General features: G+C 38.8%; 2 protein-coding genes and 1 non-coding gene across 10 annotated transcripts in view; all 3 read right to left on the bottom strand.

Annotated features, from left to right (window-relative positions):
* Positions 1–608: 608 nt before the first annotated feature.
* LOC130149096 (uncharacterized protein DKFZp434B061-like) lies at positions 609–2301 on the bottom strand. The gene is made up of 2 exons (XM_056338389.1): positions 1844–2301; positions 609–1242 (listed from the first exon to the last, which is right to left on the bottom strand). Exons 1-2 carry the CDS (start codon positions 2299–2301, stop codon positions 1047–1049), a joined length of 654 nt encoding a protein of 217 aa, XP_056194364.1. The 3' UTR covers positions 609–1046.
* On the bottom strand, positions 1789–1860 carry TRNAT-CGU (transfer RNA threonine (anticodon CGU)). The gene has a single exon. It is a non-coding gene; the product is annotated as a tRNA-Thr (tRNA).
* Positions 2302–7604: 5303 nt separating the features above from the next.
* MRTFB (myocardin related transcription factor B) overlaps positions 7605–20915 on the bottom strand; it is an 85392-nt gene continuing 72081 nt past the window's right edge. For 5 of the 8 annotated variants that reach the window (XM_056338375.1, XM_056338377.1, XM_056338376.1 and 2 more), the window contains 5 exons: positions 19954–20109; positions 16935–17090; positions 16504–16641; positions 15049–15109; positions 7605–13059 (listed from right to left, as the gene is read on the bottom strand). In XM_056338375.1, coding sequence (XP_056194350.1) covers positions 12521–13059; positions 15049–15109; positions 16504–16641; positions 16935–17090; positions 19954–20109 — 1050 coding nt within the window. In that variant the 3' untranslated portion in view covers positions 7605–12520. Of the gene's footprint in view, positions 13060–15048; positions 15237–16503; positions 16642–16934; positions 17091–19953; positions 20110–20915 lie in introns of all 8 variants that reach the window. The other 3 variants (XR_008821779.1, XM_056338383.1, XM_056338382.1) reach the window with 3 other exon arrangements.

The following is a 20915-nucleotide window of genomic DNA, read 5'->3' as shown; positions in this document are numbered from 1 at the left end:
GATTTCTATGTGTGCCATGTAGCGCAGACTCACAGGCCTCAAACCGTTGTTACGTGGGTGAGACACAGCCGTAGCTCTCGTGCATACCTGGCTTAGTCTTGTAAATATATTTCTAATAAACAAGCAAGAATTTATGAAAGCATTACTCATCACAGGCAGAGTGGCTCCTCTCCAGGTTTATCCCTGAGGTCGTAGTAACAGAAAGCAGTATTTATCAGACACATGTTTTGTCCTTGAGTTTTTTATTTTTGTGTTCAGTTTTGAAAACCCTTTTATGAAAGCAGCTTCAGGGACATGGCTGTTCCTCACTGTCCTTTGTATCCATGAGTAAAAATATCTAAGAAAATAGAAACCAATTTAGAACATTTTGGGTTGTAGTTTTGCAAGTGCTCTGTGCTGAAACTGTCACTGCTCAAAATCAATAATTTATATTTTTTTCTCTCTAGGGAGATTGAAGTCCATGACAATACTGCCCATACCAGAATTATCAAGTTCAAAAATGAGCTGGTAGGTAAGCACTATGATTGCCTCTCTGCTGATGCTTTGTCAGAGTTACGCCAAATTTGATAAAGAACAGTTCTGGAGACTTGTGCATATTGACAGTAAACTAAGCACAAAAAATATAAATTTTAATTACATGTAATTGATACAGTAGATAATCATCATAACACGTAGTCTTTGGGGGGGACAAAGCACCTTATATTGAATAAACAGTTACAGCCCCTCTTTAGACCAAAATACAACTTGAATAACCATTCTGACCTACCAACAGAATTTACATATTTTCTTTTCAAAGATTTTACAAAACCTAGTGTAAATAATTAATGACAGTTATATTGGCTTGTACAGCAATTACACAGTTTTGATTCTAGACAACAGACCACGAGAGGAATATTTGTCAGGAAGAAAACAAAATGACTCTGCAGACTAATCAAAGGTCAGTGACATTTCAAATGGCAAGCAAATATCAAACATGAATCAATACAGGTTTCCTTCAATTTGTAGCGCTGTTATTATTTATATTGTTAGCATGGCTTTACGTGCTGTCAGCCCTTAACTGTGCGTGTGGGTTTGGTGGCGGGTCCCGCCAGTGTCCCCGCACTGGGCTTCGTGGCTGCTAGTGGTCCCGTCAGGCCTGCGGCATGGGTGGCTGTGTGGGCTGGGAGTGGGGTGAGCGCCGCAGGCTCCTGCCCCTGTACCCAGCGCCCCTGCCCCACCCAGCTCCAGCGCCACGGGGGTCTGCTGGGAAAAACAGAAAATGTGAACATTATCCATATGGCAAATAACCGTCCTGAGCAGTTAGCGGTACAGATGGGGAAACCTCCTGTCTTACTAACCAGGGGACAGAACTGAGTTAATAAATAATTAAATTAATTATGGGGGTGTGTATGGAGGTGCATGTGTGAAAAAAACAACGAAAAGAACCAGGTATGACAGGATGACCTTGGCGGCTGCAGCCTGCGGAGGGCATCTCCTCACGAGTTTGCAGAGGCTCCGCTGGTTCGGCGGATCGGGACGCGGCTCCCGCCGGGCCGCAACAGACACCTGCTCCTCCCGCCCGCAGCGGAGCCACCCCCAAGGCCGCCGCCTGCGCGCAAACGATTCCGTGCCTGCAACGCTGCCGGGCGCGGCGCGGTGGGGAGTGGCGGGAGCGCGGCCGCCGCCCCCCGCTCCGTGCGCTGTCCGCGCCAGGGCCCCGATCCTGCCGCGGGGTGCGATCCCGCGCCCGGCGCCGTTTCCCTCCGCTAAAAAGAATGGGGAGAGCTCCCGCAGGCGCGGACAACCCCGAGGCACGGACGGGGTTCGAACCCGTGATCTTCGGTTTACGAGACCGACGCCTTACCACTTGGCCACCGCGCCTGCGTTAACGGTGCCTCCCGACGCCCTTCTACCGCTGGCGCCACTCCCGCGCGGCGACGCTGCCAGCCGCCCTCTCCCCTGCGCGCGCCGCCAGCGGGCGGCCGCCCCCGCCGCGCGCGCCTGCGCCTGCACCCGGCGGCTGTTGAGCGGGGGGGCGCGCGCGGCCGTGGCTCCCTCAGGCGTTGAGGCGGCGGGTTCCCTTCGGCGGGCGGCGTCTGAGAGAGGCGGCCGAGGGGAGTCCCGCTCTCCCGGGGGGCGGCGGGGGGCTGCCGCCTTCGCCTGTGGAGGCGTCTGCAAGGGCCGCGCCCTCTTCCCGCGACGGCCCGGCGAGGCCCCGGGGCGCCCCCGCCTGTGAGGGCGGCCGGGCCGGGCTGCGGGGGCCGGGCGCTGCTCCCGCCGCGGGGGCTTCTGCGCCGAAAGGCGGCACCCGCACACCGGCATCGCGGTGGTGCCGGCACCGATGCAGTCGCCTTCGGACCAGTAAGAGCCGCTTAGGGAAGGGGAGAGTGAACCGCGGAATAAAACTTTTCTCTTCCGAGAGAAGGAGCAGAAATGCAAGACCTTGGGGTAATTAAATGGTAAATACCGCTTAAAAGTCACTAAATGTCTGGTACTTGTTCGCTATAAAAACTTCGTGTTGTGTAATACAGAAAAGGTACTAAAATACGTGTTTTTCTACATTTGGTCTCCTAGATACTTACAAGTGTGACCAGGAAACAAAGCTTTTAGTTTTCATTTACTCTTCATTGTGGAGATCCCTTCAAATTCCCTATGAAACTTTTGCTGGATACCCAAGTTACATTCCACCTTCCTCGATGGAAGGGATTTTGTGCATTGACCTGTGGGGTTGCTGACCATAGCTGTGATCAGTCTTATTTTCTTTCTTTTTGGGGGGTTGGGTTTTTGGGTTTTTTTTGTTTGTTTGTTTGTTTTTTTTGTGACAGAAGCATTTAAGTATGTTAACAGAGGTACCTTTGTGGAGGTTGAGATTGGAGTTGCCAGTTTGGTGGTGGTGTAATGCAGGTGTGTTAGAAGATTAATCTGTCTGTATCCTTTTGGGATATTCTTCGAACTGTCATCAGGAAAGCTTATGCCTGATGGCTAGACTGTATGAACAAATTTCGGTTCTTTACAAGTTGCCATTTATCAGAGCAGATAACGTGAATTAGGTTCACCTGCAGTAAATCAGTCAAATTACCTCACTGGATAGTCTGCCCATGTTAAGCATGTTTGCTAAGTACCCCAGGACAGCTGTCCCAGAGGTGACTTGCTCTGTTTTTCCAGTTCTTATGGGCATAACTGATGGCCTGGCCAGCCCCAACGCTTGCTGGAGTTTATCTGCTAGTGTTCATCAAAGGGCATACCCTCATCTGGACTATGGAAAGCTGGGAAGCCAGAATGGTGCCGTTGTACTCTGCTTTTGTCTTGATCATTGTGTCACTGCAGCACTTCAAAAGTGTAGGAGTGGAAATTGTCTCAGCTCTCACACCTGTTACTTTTTATGATAAGGAATGACCTTGGAGGGCCAGGTATCTCAGCTGGCTCAAGAAGAGTTACTCTTAGTATTACCAAGCTGGCAGCAGGAAGGACTTAGATTTTAATAAATCATGTTTGACTGATGCCTTTCCATTTCTAGCCACTAGCTCAGGGGTCCTCAAACTTTTTAAACAGGGGGCCAGTGCGCAGATGAAGTGGCAGGAGGCCATCTGCAGCTGCTCGGTTTCCCCCCCCAACCCCCGGCGGGGCAGGGGGGTTCTGTAAATACCAGGGGCTGGATTGAGGACCCTGGGGGGCTGTATCTGGCCCGTGGGCTGTAGTTTGAGGACCCCTGCGACTAGCTTGTTACAAAATATGCTCTTTTATGTGCCATACTTGCCAGTTGTAAGTTGTCATCACAGTACTTGTGCCACTCTCAGCCAAGTTTTTCATTTGTGTTCTTGTATCTCTGGGACCTGAGAACTAGTTCTGTGGTGGGAGGAAGCAGAGAGGACTAATTGAATTATATGTGGAATTCATATGAGTTGTATCTCTTCAAATACACTGCATTTTTTAAATAAATGTATTCTGTTGCCATCACAAGTAGTATTTAATGCTAAAGTTCTTCCTTAACTGTATTAGGAGATTGAAAATTGTTTGAAACCATTAAGATCTGAGTAGATTAAGTGGAAATAACTTGACTTGGTTTAAAAGAAGTTGCCTGCTCTCTGAACCTAACTTCCTCAATGTGTCTGGAAAAAGCGTTTCTGTCTAAACAAAGTGCTGTTGAATGGTGAGCCAATTTATCAAAACAATGTTTTTTTTAACTAAAAATGTAAATTTGATTTTAAAACATGTAATTGCCCGTGGTGTCTTTTGATGTCGGAATACTTTTGTTTGGAAGTGTCTTATGCTGGTCATTACCCTTGTTCAAGCCCTTCTTCTTTATGCTGAATCTTCCTTATGTAGTGGTCTCTTCTGACAAAATCTTTTTTAAAACACAACATGCGTTTCCTAAAGGAAGGTCTTTAGACTCCAGTGCTGAAGACATAATGTCAGAGATTTTGTTGGAAGGAGAAAATAATCACCAGATTTTTTTTCTTCCTTCCCTGAGCTTCACTCTTATGAGATGGAGGTTTTGCTTTAGGAGATGGCTTTTATGTCTGTTTCAATGTACAAAACTAGGCCTTCCTACAGATCTCCATGATGCTTTTGAGGATGATACAGGGGAACAGTCACGTTTATGCAGAATTTGTGCAACTGTATAACTGAATTTATAAAGACTTGCTATGAGGTAGCTGAAATGCTCCTCAGTTATCTATTACTTGAGCTCAGATTTTGTCCTAGGTCTATGAAAGAATGTTTCTGTTTGTTATTTTAACTGCTAATCAACAGCAGTTGTCTTGGAGGGATTCAAGAATGATGCAGTGTTACAGTAGAGTGGCCCTGCAGTCCTTTTTCTACAGGGAAGACTGGGGACTAATCTTCAGGTAATTTTTTTTATGTGAAGGGAAATATTTCTTAGAGCTACTCTATAAATTTACGGATAAGCACTTGAAGGAGAAAACCTACCTAAACCCTAGCTGTTGCATCTCAGATGCTGCTCTGTTACTTTGATTCTCTTTTAGGAAGTTCTCAGTGGGGTTGTAGGCTATAGTGTGGGTTGTGGGGAAATCTGTGTTGACTTCTTTGCTATCAAAGAAGCATCTCTTGACTTGAGAGTACAAATATTCTAAGAAATATGTCACTCTAGCAACATTTATATAGTACAGAGCAAGCTAATGGGCAGAAGTAGAACGTGGTTAATAGCAATGTGTAGAACACGGTTTAATACATTCTGGTTTTATTGAAAACCAGGGTTTAGCTTGCGGAAGAAGTTAATTCAGCATGATCTCAAGCTTCATCAGTCCATCTTGTCTTGGAATTTACATCATAATCTAGTATGAACACAGTTTGGGAGGGAGGGTTATGTGTTTATATTTCTTGGTCTTTGTAAAACAAGCAAAATCCCAAATTGTCAGCTGGCACCAAACCCAGTGCTTTATCTCTGTATTCTAACTATAAATTCAGTAATGCACACATGCAGAGTCAAAAAGTGCTGCACTTGTTTTGCAATATTCGTGTTTGGTGTGTGATATCCGAAGGTAAGTTTGTGGCATATATAGCCTACAAACTTGTAGGATGGTTAAAGTTCATAAAGAGATATTTCATGAAATCTTCAGGGCATATTAGTATGTTTAAATTGTTCATTTTATGGGTACTACTTACTACTGTATGGGTTTTATAGTATTTGGCTGAGTTCTGATGTTATCAGTGTAAGAACAAACTTTAATAAGGAAAGGGTAGGTGATCTAGTATGGGGATTGCCTCCAACAAGAGAAGTATAATAGTAAACATTTAAATGAAGCAGCTTTGTCATGAAAAGAAGCTTGTGCATGAACAGCTCATAGCTTTTTCTCCTGAAGAAATGCATGGAGGTGTTGTAGAACATAAGCTGAGCAGAATACAAAAATCAAGTACAAAATCCCACAATCTAGCACATCTTGAAAACCATGGTAGAATTTGGGAAAGTTGTGAATGAAAGTGGGTGTGATCTTTCCTGTGTCAGAAATAATTTTCTAATCCTTTCCTTGCCTTATAGTTCTGCAATTTTCCTTATTTTCTCACAGAATAGCCTTATTCTTTGTACTTTTTAAAAATTTTTTTTAATTGTTATTATAATTACAGGTAGCTCCTATTAAGAAAAATATGAAACAAACACTATTTCCTTTCTTGTTAAATTCAAGACTAGTACTGTAAATGATAAAAAATAATTGCAGTATTTTGTAGCTGATAAGAATGCCCATGTAAACTTACTTGGGGATGATTTCTGTATCTGTGACAATGTAACTCAATTAGGAATAGAAGTCTGTACTGCAAGGTGAAATACACCCAGTAATCTGCAATATTTTAATAGTTTTTGATTTTACTCTGAGAGGCCTTAAAGGTTCATTTGCCTAAGTGAACAAAATGTTGCATTTGACTCACAAATTAGGTTAAACTAGCTGGGGAATATTCAGAAGCTTGCTTGATCACACAGGCAGGGCTTTCTAGGAGATGTATCTATGCGGCCAGATCTGAGCGGCTCAGTAGAACCATTCCACCGGCCCTCTCCAGCAGTGAGACAAGAGGTTCACGACAGGAACATGCACCTCTCTGGACTGCCTTGCTTATTCTGTATTTTGAGGTGCCCTTTTTATCTCCCTTGGAGTAAGAAAGAAACTTCAGGTTTTCCATCTTCCTTTTTCACCATGGCACTGAGAGTCAGAACACTTACTGGAGCCCCTGTCTCCCTTGCTGTTGGTTTTATGCGTTACTTCAGTGTTGCAGCTTGTTCCCTTCTCCACCAGCAAACAGTGTGGACTAATCCAAGAGATTATCCATAGAGAATTGTGCTAGAGACCTGACTCTCTGTGGTTGACAAAAAATACATACTAAAAATCATACTCTATTTTTCCAAGTCTTACCATAGCATTTCAAGTTTTGATCAGTTTTTCTGTTTGATGGGGATGGGTTTGAACTAGTACTTGTTCAGTGATCTCTTTAGTACCCCGACATGGTCAATACATGCATTGTGTAACTTCAAAGTCCTCTTCTGTGCTAGGCTTCAGAAGACTTTTTAAATAAGGTGTTTTGCTCTTGTGAAAAACAGGCAATGTCCAAAATTACTTAGTAGGTCTCTGAAGTTGTTAGTATGCAGTCAGAGCTTCTTAAGTTTGTGCTGTTAATACAGGGTTACTCTCTGGGTAGCCTAGGAAAAGTACTCCCTCACAAACTGTTCATACCTTCTAAAACACACTGTGGCAGGAGAGGTCTTCTTGGACACTTAGTTTCTTAAGATTGGACTGAGGCAAAGAAACAGTCATTTTTCATTCAAATAGTAGATTGTAGACGTGTAGGGCAGGTAAACCTCAGCAGCTGCACATCCTGAAAATGCGGTGACTAACTACAAAATAAGGACTATATGGCTTATGAGCTATACAAAAAGTTGACACCTAAACACCTGAGAGTTCAGGAAATCCCTATTCTTGCAGATTTTGGCTCTGATTTTGAAGACAAACCATCATTCTTTTGGAGTGAGTCTCAGTGCAGATTTCGTTCTTACTCCTTTTTTAGAGAAAAGTACTTAGAACACAGGCTAGATGTTTCTGACTCCTAAGAGTCAGAATTTTTGTTGATTACTATTAATGGTATTTTCCACTTTTAAGTAATAAGCACAGACAAATGAACACAGTTTTCCTTTTTTATTTGAGACACTTAGCAAAAATGCTAAAATATCAAACATTTTCTCAGTAGCTACAATATTGCCACTATGTACAAAATATTTGATAAATGTAGTACACATATAAAAATACAGTATGCATTACATATATACAGTACAATGTGCAAAACATATGGCATTCAAACATATGGAATTGATTTTAGGGGTGCAAACAGCAAATACAAAGGCATCATGGTTTCTTATATAAAGGCCCTGATTGCCATAATTTGCATTTAGTAAAGTAGTGCTTAAATGAAGAGGGCCCTAGAGACAGGTGTCTGTCTTCTCCTTTTCACAAAATGAGATGCTAAGACATAATTACGACTATGAAAATAAGAAGAGAAACACCTACTAGGGTTAGCGTTATTTCTACTGCAAGCAGTACTGTGAAGAAAAATCCTATCTGGAAAAGAGACTGTGCTTTTACTTAATACAAATTTCTCGAGCAACAAAAACAAATCTGTACTGTTAAACATCAAAAACAGCTTTGAAAATATCTACATCCTTATTTTTAAAAAAGTATCAATAATACTTTTGGGGATTTAATTTCCTATGCTTCAAAATACAAAGCGCCTCCTTTGGCAATATAAATGGCAATGCTTTGGTTCCTATTTAAATTTTTCTATTATTACAATTTATTTTAGGCTGTCTTTTGAATATTTGAGCTGTATTTTTTTTTTTATATAAAAATAGTGTGATTATATAGTTATGAACCATTCCCTGCTTTTTATTAAGAATTTGCTCTCATAGCCAGAATGGCTTTTTGGCTAGATTTCTACAAATACATTTATGCACTTTTAACTTAAAACGTCTTCATATTCGGTATTGGACACTGCAGAATGATGTAGGTGTGTTGTACACTTCATTCCTACCAAACTGGTATAAAAGGAATATTTCAGATAACTTCAGGTTTTAATGGATGCTTTTTATTGGCCATGTATATAATATATGCAACTCCATTCCACATATATCACCTAAACCCCATCTGTAGTATAGTCTAGCATTCATCAAAAGGTGATTTAATAGACCACTATAGAAAAAGTTTTAACAGAACATGTACTAGAGATAAGTGGGAGAAATTTTTTTCCAGTTTTAATAGAATCTGCTTCGAGTTTATAATACACTGAAGATGCCATCTAAATAATATTTGTTTACATTGGTGAGTTTTACGATGTTTTGATTACATAATGCCCTTCCAGTTAAATGTATTCTGTGATTGCATTTTCTCTGCCTTGAAAACAGTTGAGCAGCATGTGCTTGTTTTCCAATTATGGTGCCTACAGTTTTCAGGCATCTGAATGTTGGATATTACGTAACAGAAGTTTAATACTGAAACTTCTATTTTGATCACCTGCTTCCTTGAAACACCTTGGAAAGAAATTTCAGTATTAAGTACTGATTATTTCTAAAAGCTGTGGCCTCAGCTTTTTAAAGATCTGATTCTGCAAGCCCACATTGCTGTATTAGACTCTACATTTCTGTAGAGAACAACTGCCATAAATTCATTTTATTCTCAGAGAGAACTGCTAAATTTATGACAATGATTTCTTAACTGTTTATAATGTTAAACAAAACTTTGCCTCTAAACTTTCTTGCCTTAACAAATGCTGAATGGCACTAAAAGTGCACAACAAATACCATTTCTGTATTAAATGATGGATGTGACTCCTCTTAATTAATACTAGCCTTGTAAAACATATGTCTGAGCTCTCTCCATGTCTAGAAGTGTGAACACCAACTTCCGATTTTCACACTGATAAAATGGTATTCTTAATTAATTTGAAGGATCTACTAACAACGCATTTGATAGAATGTTCTGTTAGTATACTGCAGCCATTAAATGGCAAATTTAGTGCCAGTGCATTTCTTTGCAACTGTTCTCTTAATGAGAAATATTAATTCTGTACAGTCAGACTGCACAGTCATGATTAAATTTCGAAGATGTATTGTATTTGTGCTACAAAAATTGTCATGTAAAACATGCACACACAAAAGTCTAAGCAAAACCTATTTCTGCCGTAACAGGCATATATAACTATGGCAAATATATCACATTTCAGAACAAAGTCTAAAGCAAACCATTATATATAAGGTTTAATACACAATTCTGAAATGTACAAAAATGTAATCACACATTCCTTTCACTAGAATATTTGTACTTCAAAACCTAAAATGATCCCTTAATTTTTTTATGTTTTTTTTTTTTTTTTTACTCCCCAACCCCACCCCATCCCCAATAGACTTTTAGAGTAGAAAGCTATACTGTACTGATAACAACACATCTCAACAGTCTGGGTTTATTTCTGCACATAGATTCCTATAGATTACATAACATTCTACATTGCCAGTAAGGATAGTTTTATAGCAAGATGACTTTGCCAGTTTTAAGCTCTATTTACATGCACATCAAAAATGACAGTACAGTTGCTCTAGGTTAATTTGTCTTCTAAAAATTAATTTACTTGCCTCTTATTTACAGAAGGCAGGGTCAAAAAGGGGTAACTTCTAACCACATATGTGGTACGATATCTGCTGTATCACACATAATACATTGACAGTACTGCAGAACACTAAATTTCATTTGAAGTTGTTCCTATCAGACCAAGAGTCCTTAATTCTTATTCTCGTAACAGCTGAGGGCACTTAGTATCTCAGAGTATTAGCTCCCAAGATAATATAATGAAAAGGAATGCAAAAAGTTGAATGTATTTGTTCAGTGTTATTGAAGAGGCCTATACCATCAAATTTTAAGGCAGACAGTCCACATTAGTACTGTACTCAAGTAGTGTAGGCACAGCAAGAAGGAATAAGGAAATGTCTTTGAACTTCATCTTCTCTTGTGAAAATCTTCATAGATTGTTTTTCTTTAGTTAGTTTCAGATTAAAGTAAATCCTGGCCTGTAAAACTACTGAAGATATATAATGATTTAAAGTGCTGGTAACTGATACGATGCAAACATACAATGGTAGTTTAAACCCTGAATCAATGATATAATCCACTATTTTATCTGAAGATAGTGGAATTCTGTAATATTAGTAAACCAGACTGCACTGTATATCTGCAGACATAAATTTGCAGTTAATTCTGCAATGGCTTTTGACAAAAATATTTTGTTTGATGTTAACATGATTGTGTTGTGTGGGGTTTTTTGTGGTTTTTTTTTTTTTTTCTTTTTTAAGTGTGATAGAGGTTGCTAAATACTGAACAGCTATTTCTGTTTTCATTATTTCTTTGATACATATCAGTACTCTAAGGAATACACAAAAGCTTCAGGGAATTTTTTCATTAGCTCCTACAAAACTTTATTTTTGAAGATTGGTGGTAATGAGGGAATTCTGCAATGAGATCAGTTTTCAGACTAGAAAACATACTATGTTTCCGTTGATCAGGAAATAGGGAACTGTTTCCCTTTATCTTAATGTAGGAATTCCCTAATAGAAAATAATTCCAATTTTAAGTCTGATTATCAGCCTATGACATCGATGGCAACATTTAACAGCTATTACCTGAGAGACAACCACAGAATTTCAGAGTATTTTACTTCTATTTGCATTTTTTTGTTTTTTCTTTCAACTGCTTTCATAATAGACCGTGAAAAAAACAACTAAGGGCTTTAAAAAAGAATATTTTCATGTGCTATCCTATGAGGTAAGAGCTTAATTTTTGCTATTATCTGTTTCAGGTATGAAATATGCCTTCTTATCACAAAACAGTACATCCCAATACTGCTACTTAGGATTCTTACGAGCACCTTCTCTGTTTATCTTCCCTGATGTTATGTAGTGGTAGACAAAGTTGTTCAATAGATAAAGTATTATTAAGAAGTAATGGTTGTCCTGTCAGTACTGTCCCCTGCAACTCCGTCTGATCCTACAAACATCTTTTATTGAGGGCATTGGGACTATTCTTGCATAGATGCTTGCAGGATCATAGTGCACAATAGCATTAATTAAATTTTTCTACTTCCTCAAACTGTTCTAATATGCTGAGATACTGGATTCTGTGATCTAACAAATATCCTCAAACAAACATAAAGTAGGGTATTTACTATTTCCATTATAGTAATCTCTTGTTTGAAGACCACTGTTCCCCTCTGTTCACAAAAATAAGCTATACAAAGTTAAAAGAGTATACAAATAACCGTCTGATATACACATTAAAACCTAGCTATTAAATCCAGAGCATTGCTATAGAAAATTCAGTGTTCTCAATATTACCTGGCATAGCTACAGTGGATTTCTTGCAGTTACATTTAATATCCCTTTGGATGCAGTTAAATTCTTCCCTCATGATTAAAGAATGGGGGAAGAGTTTTAAAAACCACAAAACCAAAATATAAAAACAACAAATTAAGAGACTAGATATACGAAATTTCACTGAACCAGCCAGTGCTTCTACTTGCCTTTGCCCTCACAATTAATTTTGAACTGGCTCAGGCTATCCACAGGAACAATGAAGTGCAGTGATACCTCACCCTCCCCCAAACACTTGCTCACTGTGTCAATACAGACAGTTGAAATCTCACTTTTTCTCCTCTCAAGTTAGGCAATGTTGTGTTGCTCATTTTAGCGTTACAAAGTCAGAGACATAACTTCTTTCTTAAATATTTGTGATGCATTTATCTTGGGGTACTTTTAATCAGTAAGTACAATCATCCTTTCTTGATCTGTGAAAGACAGCTTTCAGAGGGCCCTGATCGGCGTTACTGATAGGAGCATAAAACAATTCACTGTTGTAAACTTGAACATCAACAAGGAATTAGCTTCAAGCATTTGTTCTTCCAAACACTGCTGTCTTGATTTCTCTTAACTGCAATCAGAGTGGTATAATAATGGACCTCTGCTGTGAAGAGACTTGCAGGTTGTGTTCTCATTGGCTATAGCTTAATCCCAGTGCAACTGTAGATCCTGTGGATCTAGAAAGTCAGTGGAAAATACGCTGGGGGCAGTAGAACTGAGAGGAGTGAGTCCAGATGAGGAACTGGGCATTGTAATGTCTAGCCATTCCATATTGTCCAAATTTGTATCGGGAAGGTCAAGAGACAGACAAGAATTATTAGTGGTAAACTGTGGGTCAGATGTTTCCATGGGTGAATGAGAGTGATCTAAAATGCTGGAGTGATTAAGCAGATCATTCTGGAGGTCTTCAATTAAAGAAAATGACTCTCTGTCCTCATTACTGCTTGTCAGTTGAGGAATTTCATTACCTGACGGTAAAGTTTCATCCAAGAGGGCTTCAAGTTGGTTTTCCAAACTTACAGACAAGCTAGTTGTTGGTTCTAAGGACACAGGAGGAGGGGCCATTTGGATTTGTAGTGGTGGGCGGGATATCACTGTATTCACTGGCATTGTAGTGATGTTGGCTGTGACTGGTCTCATTTTAGAAATGGGAGATGGTTCCTCCTTTATTGGAAGGGAAATCTCTGTAATAAAAAAAACCAACCACAACCCACTATTGAATTCAGAACCGGTATTACAACTTCCACTCCTTTTTGCTCACTTTGAGATGCATCCAAAGTGAACTCAATGCAGTAAGAGTAATTTTGCTTGTTCTGGTAATGCTAACACTACATACATCCAACTAGGTCAGGTACTCTATGAACAACAAAGTATTTTCAAACAAGTTCCAGAGTTCTGCCTTCAGTAATACTTCAGCCAATTATAGTATTTATACTGATGAAAAAAGGAACAATTTTCTAGATGTCAGCTTTACCTCCTTCGTGTTTATAATTCTTCTGTTTAATTAGAATAATTATGGAACCAACACATTTCTCATTTAGAGAAGAGTACCTGAACAAATTTTCAGTTTCATCCCTGTTTAGTACTGTGTCCGCTTCAATGAATTTGAGAGTCTTAAGAGATCAACTGATGTGATTAGGATCATTATCCTAATGTGATTATTCCTGATTCTAGAATCTAAAACTAGTCTTCTGTTAAGAAGCATGTAAGATAGTGGTAGTTACAAAAAAAGAAAATAAAGCAAGGTAAATTCAGATTAATTCTAATAGGTGAAGAGAGCCCAAAAATAAGATTAGACAGACCAGAAAATGCAAATAAATCCTCTAGCACAGGTGATATTTCTGCCAGCAAAAATATACTGGACAATGTATTTTGCACCAGTTTCCCAAGCAAAACCCACATCCTTAAAACCTCTAAGAGCATCTATTACATTGATTGCTTAGTAAAAGCAAAGCATTACTAAACAGAGCCTCTTACTCTCTCAAAGTATGTTATTAACCTAAAGATTTTTTAGTGTAGAACTTGCTTACATTAAGTGCAAGAGCCCCAAATGTTTTACTTTAAATAGAAATTATCAGGAAACATTTGGTTTTTTTATTGCAACTTTGCAAATATGGAACATTTGTTACCTTTAGGATCAAATAGGTTTAGTAACATAGCACTTGAAGCAAATATTTAAGTAAGCACACCAGTGTTTCCTACATCCTCTGTTCTAGAGGTAGAACTTCTTTGAACTACCCATGCAATATTTTAATAAAAGCACTGAAAGCATTTTTAAATTTATCTGGAGTTGTTCAATGCACAGGTCACTTATCTCAGTCTGTCACTGTCTACTCTGTTTTCTTCAGCTGACTTTGCAATTTGCTTTGAAAAAGACAAAATACTTTGATGTTTAGAATATGTCTAAAAATCTTCTATTAGCTTACAATCAGTCACTTCTGTCCTAGTAATCAGTGCTGTCAAGATCCTTGTATGACAGCAGTACAAAACATAAAGTTAATTGAATTGCTTGGCACCAGAACACTTTCCAGTGTTGTAATGGCTTCTTAGTCTACAAAGCCTAATTACGCCTGCAAGCTGCCTCCTTTTACTGCAAAGCTACTTTTTGTATTACTTCAATATTTCAGTTTCTTTGAGAGCTCCCTTATTTCAACTGACATAGAAAGTTGTTACTTATTGACGTCTCTATGTAGTTCATACATACTTTTTCTAGTGAAGTAGCTCTGATGTTTACAGTTGACAATACATGATTATATTTAATGAAATTTTAGTATCAACGTGCTTTGATTCTTACCTTATTCTATTTTTTGTATAATTTTAATATACATTATATGGACTTGCTCGACTTTTCCAAGTTTGATAAATAATATCTGTGCTAACCTAAGGTGTTACTTTAATTGTTTGAATGCTGGGTGCATTATTGCAAAGGTCTGCCTGGGCTAATTTACAAGCAGAGGAGCTCCACAGCAGGTTGACTGTATGTGTTTTGGTAAATGTTTTCTTTAACAGATAATTATTGCAAACTTTCAGAAATACTAGTTTCATCCAGGCTGGATAGCTTCTGCCTCCTCTTCCTGGAAGAATTCTTTTCTTTCGTTTCTTTAATTACAGAGCACTGAGTTTTTATTATCAGATTTTAAATCTCTACATCACACAGAAGTTAATTAGCTTACCTCCACTCTTGATGAGTATATCAAAAAGATCATCCATCTGCTGACTGTGTGCACTGGAAATCTGTGGTGCATAACAAAAGTGTTACTCTCTCTCAGGTAGTATTTTTTCCTAAGCTGACTGGTCCTAGCTTCTCTCAATAGAACGTAAGTACTAACCTATGATCAAGACTAAAATTCTTCATATGAATCTGTCAATCAAGAAAACAGAGAAATAGTTTGGAGAGACACTTGTAATCCCTGTAGTCAGTTTCAGTACAAAGAAATAGGAAAAAAATCTGAAAAGCAAGACAAAGATTTCATGAAGGCAACCTAGAGGAGAGGTGCAGAAAACTAGGGATAAGGAGAAGTACTAACCCTGGTTTATACCATGGTAAATATCTTAACTGCAGGACTTTGTGGGGTGCACCCTGAAATGCTTTCTCTTGGAGGTACCCTGCGAGTAGCTATCATGTAAATTTTATTTTATTTTTTTTTTAACAGGGGGAAGCTTTCATCAGCTGTTTATCTGTTTGGTTTGAACAGCCATCTCCTGAATATCTGAATCTTAAAAGGTAACTAAACCCCACAAACCTATTCTTTCATAAGCACTCTAGGAGAAGCCGAGACTTTTATGACAGTTTCAAAACTAAACAGTGTTTTAAAACCCTGGTAATACTCCAGAGATGGGAAGTAATTTGTCATCAGGATATCTAGCTCCTGAAAAGAGTTCAGTGGGGAGGCACTTTGCTAACTGTTGGTGAGAAAGTCACGTAAGATGGCCTGCGTGCCTTCACTGTGAGGATGTCTCACACATGCCAAGAACATCTGAAATGGCATTACATACCCATGCTTCTGCCTGAGAGTATGCCATCACAAAACCAGCAACCAATACTATGTCACTACAAGGTTTTTATCTTTTGGGATAGTTCTGAAATGCATGAGGTTAGGGATACTCAGTAGTTTTGTTGCAACTTTCCTCCAACATGAAGGGTATCACAGTAAACTCACAAAGCACTTTGTAGGAATATTCACCTACCTCACTAAATACAGACTCTTTCCAAGCAAGCATTAGGCTTATGTACATGTATGTTTGTCTAAGTGTGTATAAACACACAGACACATTCTCTCAAGTTTACTCACTTTGGAAAATATGCATGTATTTTCTCTCTTTTAAGTTTGAAGTTTGCGTATCATACATCCTTGAAACAAGTCAGTTATCGCTAAGTAGCAATAGCAGCATTACCCCAGTTATATATAATCACCAACTGGATAGTGGAAGACTTTTTTACATGTCTGTTGCTTTAATAAAAAGAATCATGAAACAGGAGTCCTGCAGTTGAACAGTTAGGAAAGTATTAACAGGGTATATTAGAAGATCTTGAGACCAAACAAAAAACTGAAATAAGCAATGGCTTTGATAATTCTAAAGAAAAAAAGTGTTTTTAATAGACTAAACAAGAGAAAAAAACACCCTACCTCACGGTGTGATGTCTGAATATTGCGGGTCTGTTTTATGGCCTCTTCATAACGAGGAGGATCTTTTGTCTTGGATACGGTGTTGTTGAAGAGGGATTGTTGAACAATATAAGGCTGAGCTTGAGATGGAGAGCCAGGCTGCATGAAATAGCAAAATAATAACTAAACAATATGTTTTAGTGAATTCAAGATATATTGAGTTCTATAGATTATCCTATTTTATCGTACCAATCTACATATTTACCAATAACAATAGCAGAGGTAATAAAGAGGGATAAAATAGTCTTTTTCTCACACATACATACATACATGATTAATATCTACAAATCTTTCTTCCCCCTTGAGTGAACTCCATTTGTACATAGTCACATGTTACTTAAGAATAGTAATATAAAACTGAACTTCATGGAACACTATTGGGCTAACCTTACCTTAGGAGTAGCAGGTCCATTCTGCACAGAGGGGACCTGATTACCACCAGTGTGAATGTTAGAGTTTGATGTTTTATTAATAAAAGATTGTGAAGGTGTTGTAACTGGTGCAGTCTGATACGAAAATACTGTACTTGATGTGGTAGGTGGAAAAACCTGTAAAGGATTAATATATCAGTCTTAGGTTGTGGTTCTGCATTGTTTGTTTGTTTGTTTGTTTTTAATTAATAACATCCAGTAATGACATTAATAAAGTTTAAGACTTTTTTTTTAAATACTTGCTTGCTTAAATTCCCCATTAAGGGAATGTTATTTGTACCAATTTTTCCCTCCCGTGTAATAATTTGTCAATCTAGAACAGTTACTCTTTGAAAGAAACTTTTTGCTGTGACATGCATTCAATTCACTCCTGATAACTAAAAATATTTTTTTGTGATTTTTCCAGGAAGTGTAAGGCAAATTACATTCAGAAGAGTATGAAATAGTTTAACACAGTATGCACGATCTCCCCATCTAGTGGACAGTCAATAAAATGAACTTTTTTCTGGCCTGATACAAACCAGTCTATATCCACACTTGTCCCGTGTTGCCAGTTTTATGACAGAATGGTTTGGTTTGTGTCATATAATTCTAATTTATTTTAATTACATGTATCTGAGTAGTGAGGGAGAGGCAAAAGATATAACTGATGAACTTGGGTATCAACTTGTAAATTTGGTTACTGGTATATAAACTTTTTATTTCTTTAGCTGATAGTCCATATACTCATTGCAAATGATTCCAAGCGGTATCCTACTTAACATACTTTTAAGTTAAAGGGAGAGGAGGAGGTATGAATGCATAAGACTGTTCTTTTAAATTCAGATTTAAATACCTTTATGAACCTTACGCTCCCAGATACCTTTATGCTAAAGGTGCAACAAACCTTAGATTGGGGATGGAGATAAAGCTAGGATAACCTTTGTGGAGTACAGTCCATATACCAAATTAAGTTTGCTGTGAGAGGGTTTAATACAGTTTTTGTTAGCCACCTGAATCACCTGTGTGAAATTTGTTGTACTTTCCAGCTATCTACCACTGAGATGAATGGTTGTGAAGATGTCTCCTTGTTACTGAATGAAGAACAAGGGACATGTGGTAGCTGGAATGTGAAGACACCTCAAGTGTGTAGGAGAAAATAAACGGAATAATAAGCTGGTTTGCATAAAAATCTGAGCTACCTGAGAAAGTCTAGATGGATTCAAGGGACATCAGTTCTAGAAAACAACAACTTATGGAGGTGATCACTATTAGGAAAACCACCTTCACTAAAAAGCATTAAACTAATAAGTAGCATTACTCTCTCAGTTCATTAGCTTAGTCTGCCTGTTGAAATATCCAAATCTCATGAAATGCAAACAGCAGGTATAGATCTAATGCCAAATGCATGAAGATTGTCCTGATCTGTTGTATCACATCAGTATTTTACATTCTGATGTAAAAAACCAGTGCAATTATGCTGCCTGATTTCCTGTAGTAGTAGATGGGTAAGACAAGCAGCTAGGACAGGCAGGCTGCTGAGCTCCAGGATAGCCAGATACAGACTACAGTCTGCTGGGAACTAAGCCGTCTCCATGACAACTGATCTGAACAGGGGGAAAGACCAGAGGGTACAAATTTTGGTTTTCTCCTGCAGTCGTTTCAAGGAACTTCCAGACAGCAAGGGATGCAAACTGCTAGTCTCTGGCACAAGTACATGCCTTCAGGATGAACAGAAAATTTCTATATGAGATCTGTCAAATTAACAGGGTAAGATTAGCCCCTTACCAAATCCGGGTGAACCTGGATGAAACCTGCTTTTCGTATATATGTCAGTTTTGAATTCTGTAGTGTAACCTCAATGTCCATGAAATTAAACAGATTGAACAAGTAGTCTGAAGAGTGATGATGCTCATTTAGCTGTGTTCCCCTTTCTTAGTCAGCTGTCTAGAGAATGGCAGGGCATAATCATACATCTTCTAAGATAAATTCTTATCTGGAACAAGAGCCTTAGTAAAAGCAGATTAGAGGGCGCTGCACAGGTAGAAGCCCCAGATCACAACAGAACGTGGGCTTTATGATGCACTTGTGTAAAATGAAGTAGGAGCTTTGAAGAAGGCTGAGACATTTTGTAACTTGTTACATACCACAAAAGTTACCCTCTTCATCTTGAAATTTCAGTTGTTTCTGAATTATCCTTTCCTAGGGGCTGGCTGAAAAACCTTGTCCTAAGTAACAGGAGCCTTAGAATCAATAACACTGATAAAGAAGCAATAAATGTCCAAAACCAATCTCTTGAGTTCCTAACAGTAGAGGTCAGCCTGGAAGAGGCTCAAAGGTGGCGAAAACCTTTTCTTTTGGGATGACTGGTGCTGAATTGGCACTCGGTCATGCGCCCACTGCTGATAAACATATGTTTTGGACTGGGAAATTTGAGAGCTGAATATTTTGGTTGGACAGGAAGAAAAGGATCTCTCTGTAGCATTCCCTAGGAAGAGTTTTATTGTAGGTATGGTGGCGTTTTGACTCACTGAAATTGCTATCCTCTGTATCTGAATCCATAGCTTGCTTTCTAAGCAAGGATAAAATCAACAAGAAAAGTAGGAAAACTAAAAGGAACTCCTATAAAAGAATAAGTCTCTAAAGTCATAGGTAAAAGCTTTCTTTAAGAGCCTTCTACAAGGATATCTTCTATTTTGAGCCAGTGGCAAGTAAGAGAAACTGGAATATACCGCTTGTGCCAAGCATGAGGAAAAACATACTAACAGTGGTGCCGTAAGAGTACCACTAAGATAAAAAGTCTTTAGTCTTACATATTTATTTGCAACTGGAAAATAAAGTCCTCCAGACTAAAATTTTGGAAAGAGAAGGAGTTACAAGCCCCATTGTATCACAAACATCATTTATGTAAGACACAGATGACACATAAAAGATTCTAAAAGCACTGCCTAGAATTAGATTACACAACTATTTATCTTAATGCTTACTGCTATCCACAAACCTTTCTGACTTGTTGGGTCTGACCAAGTGCGTGCTGCTTAATGGTATTTTGTTTTGATTGTGAAGTATGCATCTGAGGTGCTGTCTGGACCAGGCCAGAGGAAGAAATAGGAGCAGGTATTTGTGACAGAGTCTGTATTCCAGCTTGTGATTGAGCCTAAAGGATGAAGATAGAACATTTGCATTATTCATCATCTCACAGCAAATGACATAATGTAAAAATCTATTGCACAGATAGTGCAGAACAGCAATAGCATGTATTCTGGGAAAGATGGGAGTGAACCATGTAGAGGAGACAACATTTTTACTCTGTTTGTTTGGTACTGGTGAGTTCCCAGCTAAAAGGTGGTGTTTATTTTGCTAACAGAGTTTAAGAAAGATGAAGACAAACTGGAGAGGGTCCAGTGTAGAGCAACGACAACAGTAAGAGAGAGAGCAAAACCAATGAGAAAGGACTGTTAGAACTGGGTTTGAGTTACAAGACAGACAGAACTGATGATGTAAGAAAAAGGTGGGTTTTAAGATCACAGATTTTTATTTTTTTATATATATGGCAATTGGCAAGAACTGTGTCTAACCTCAGGAAAGACAATTTTAGCTGGTAGTTAGGAAAACCTTCTGCAATATCAATGAAGTGAATTACCAGAACGAGCTGCTTAACGTTGTTACAGAATTCTGGGAGGATTTTAGAACAATTTAGACAAGGATCTGTCTGGTACATAGCTACTAGGAATAGCTCTTGCACTGCAGACTGTGGGGTCCATCCCCATGAGAATTTTACAGCCCTCCTAAGTATTGCTAAATGTGATGGTGCACAGGCTAGCACCAAAGCCTAAGCTCACACCATGCTATAACAGCCAAGTACATGCTGGAGCTGAAAGAATTTTTTTTTGCTAGCACAATAGCCATGTGGGTGGCAGGGATTTCATATAGCTATGTCCCAGTAACACCACTGGGAAGTGT

The sequence above is a fragment of the Falco biarmicus genome, chromosome 4 (genome assembly GCF_023638135.1).
Source record: "Falco biarmicus isolate bFalBia1 chromosome 4, bFalBia1.pri, whole genome shotgun sequence".
Lineage (NCBI taxonomy): Eukaryota > Metazoa > Chordata > Aves > Falconiformes > Falconidae > Falco > Falco biarmicus.
This window is presented reverse-complemented; position numbering and strand designations above follow the sequence as displayed.

Bases quoted from the DNA above. Each gene is read 5' to 3' on its own strand.
- LOC130149096 (XM_056338389.1), bottom strand. From the start codon at position 2,301: ATGCCGGTGTGCGGGTGCCGCCTTTCGGCGCAGAAGCCCCCGCGGCGG. The intron at 1,243-1,843 runs GTAAGGCGTCGG...TGTTTTTCCCAG, and splicing joins GCAGGCGCGGTGGCCAAGTG to CAGACCCCCGTGGCGCTGGA.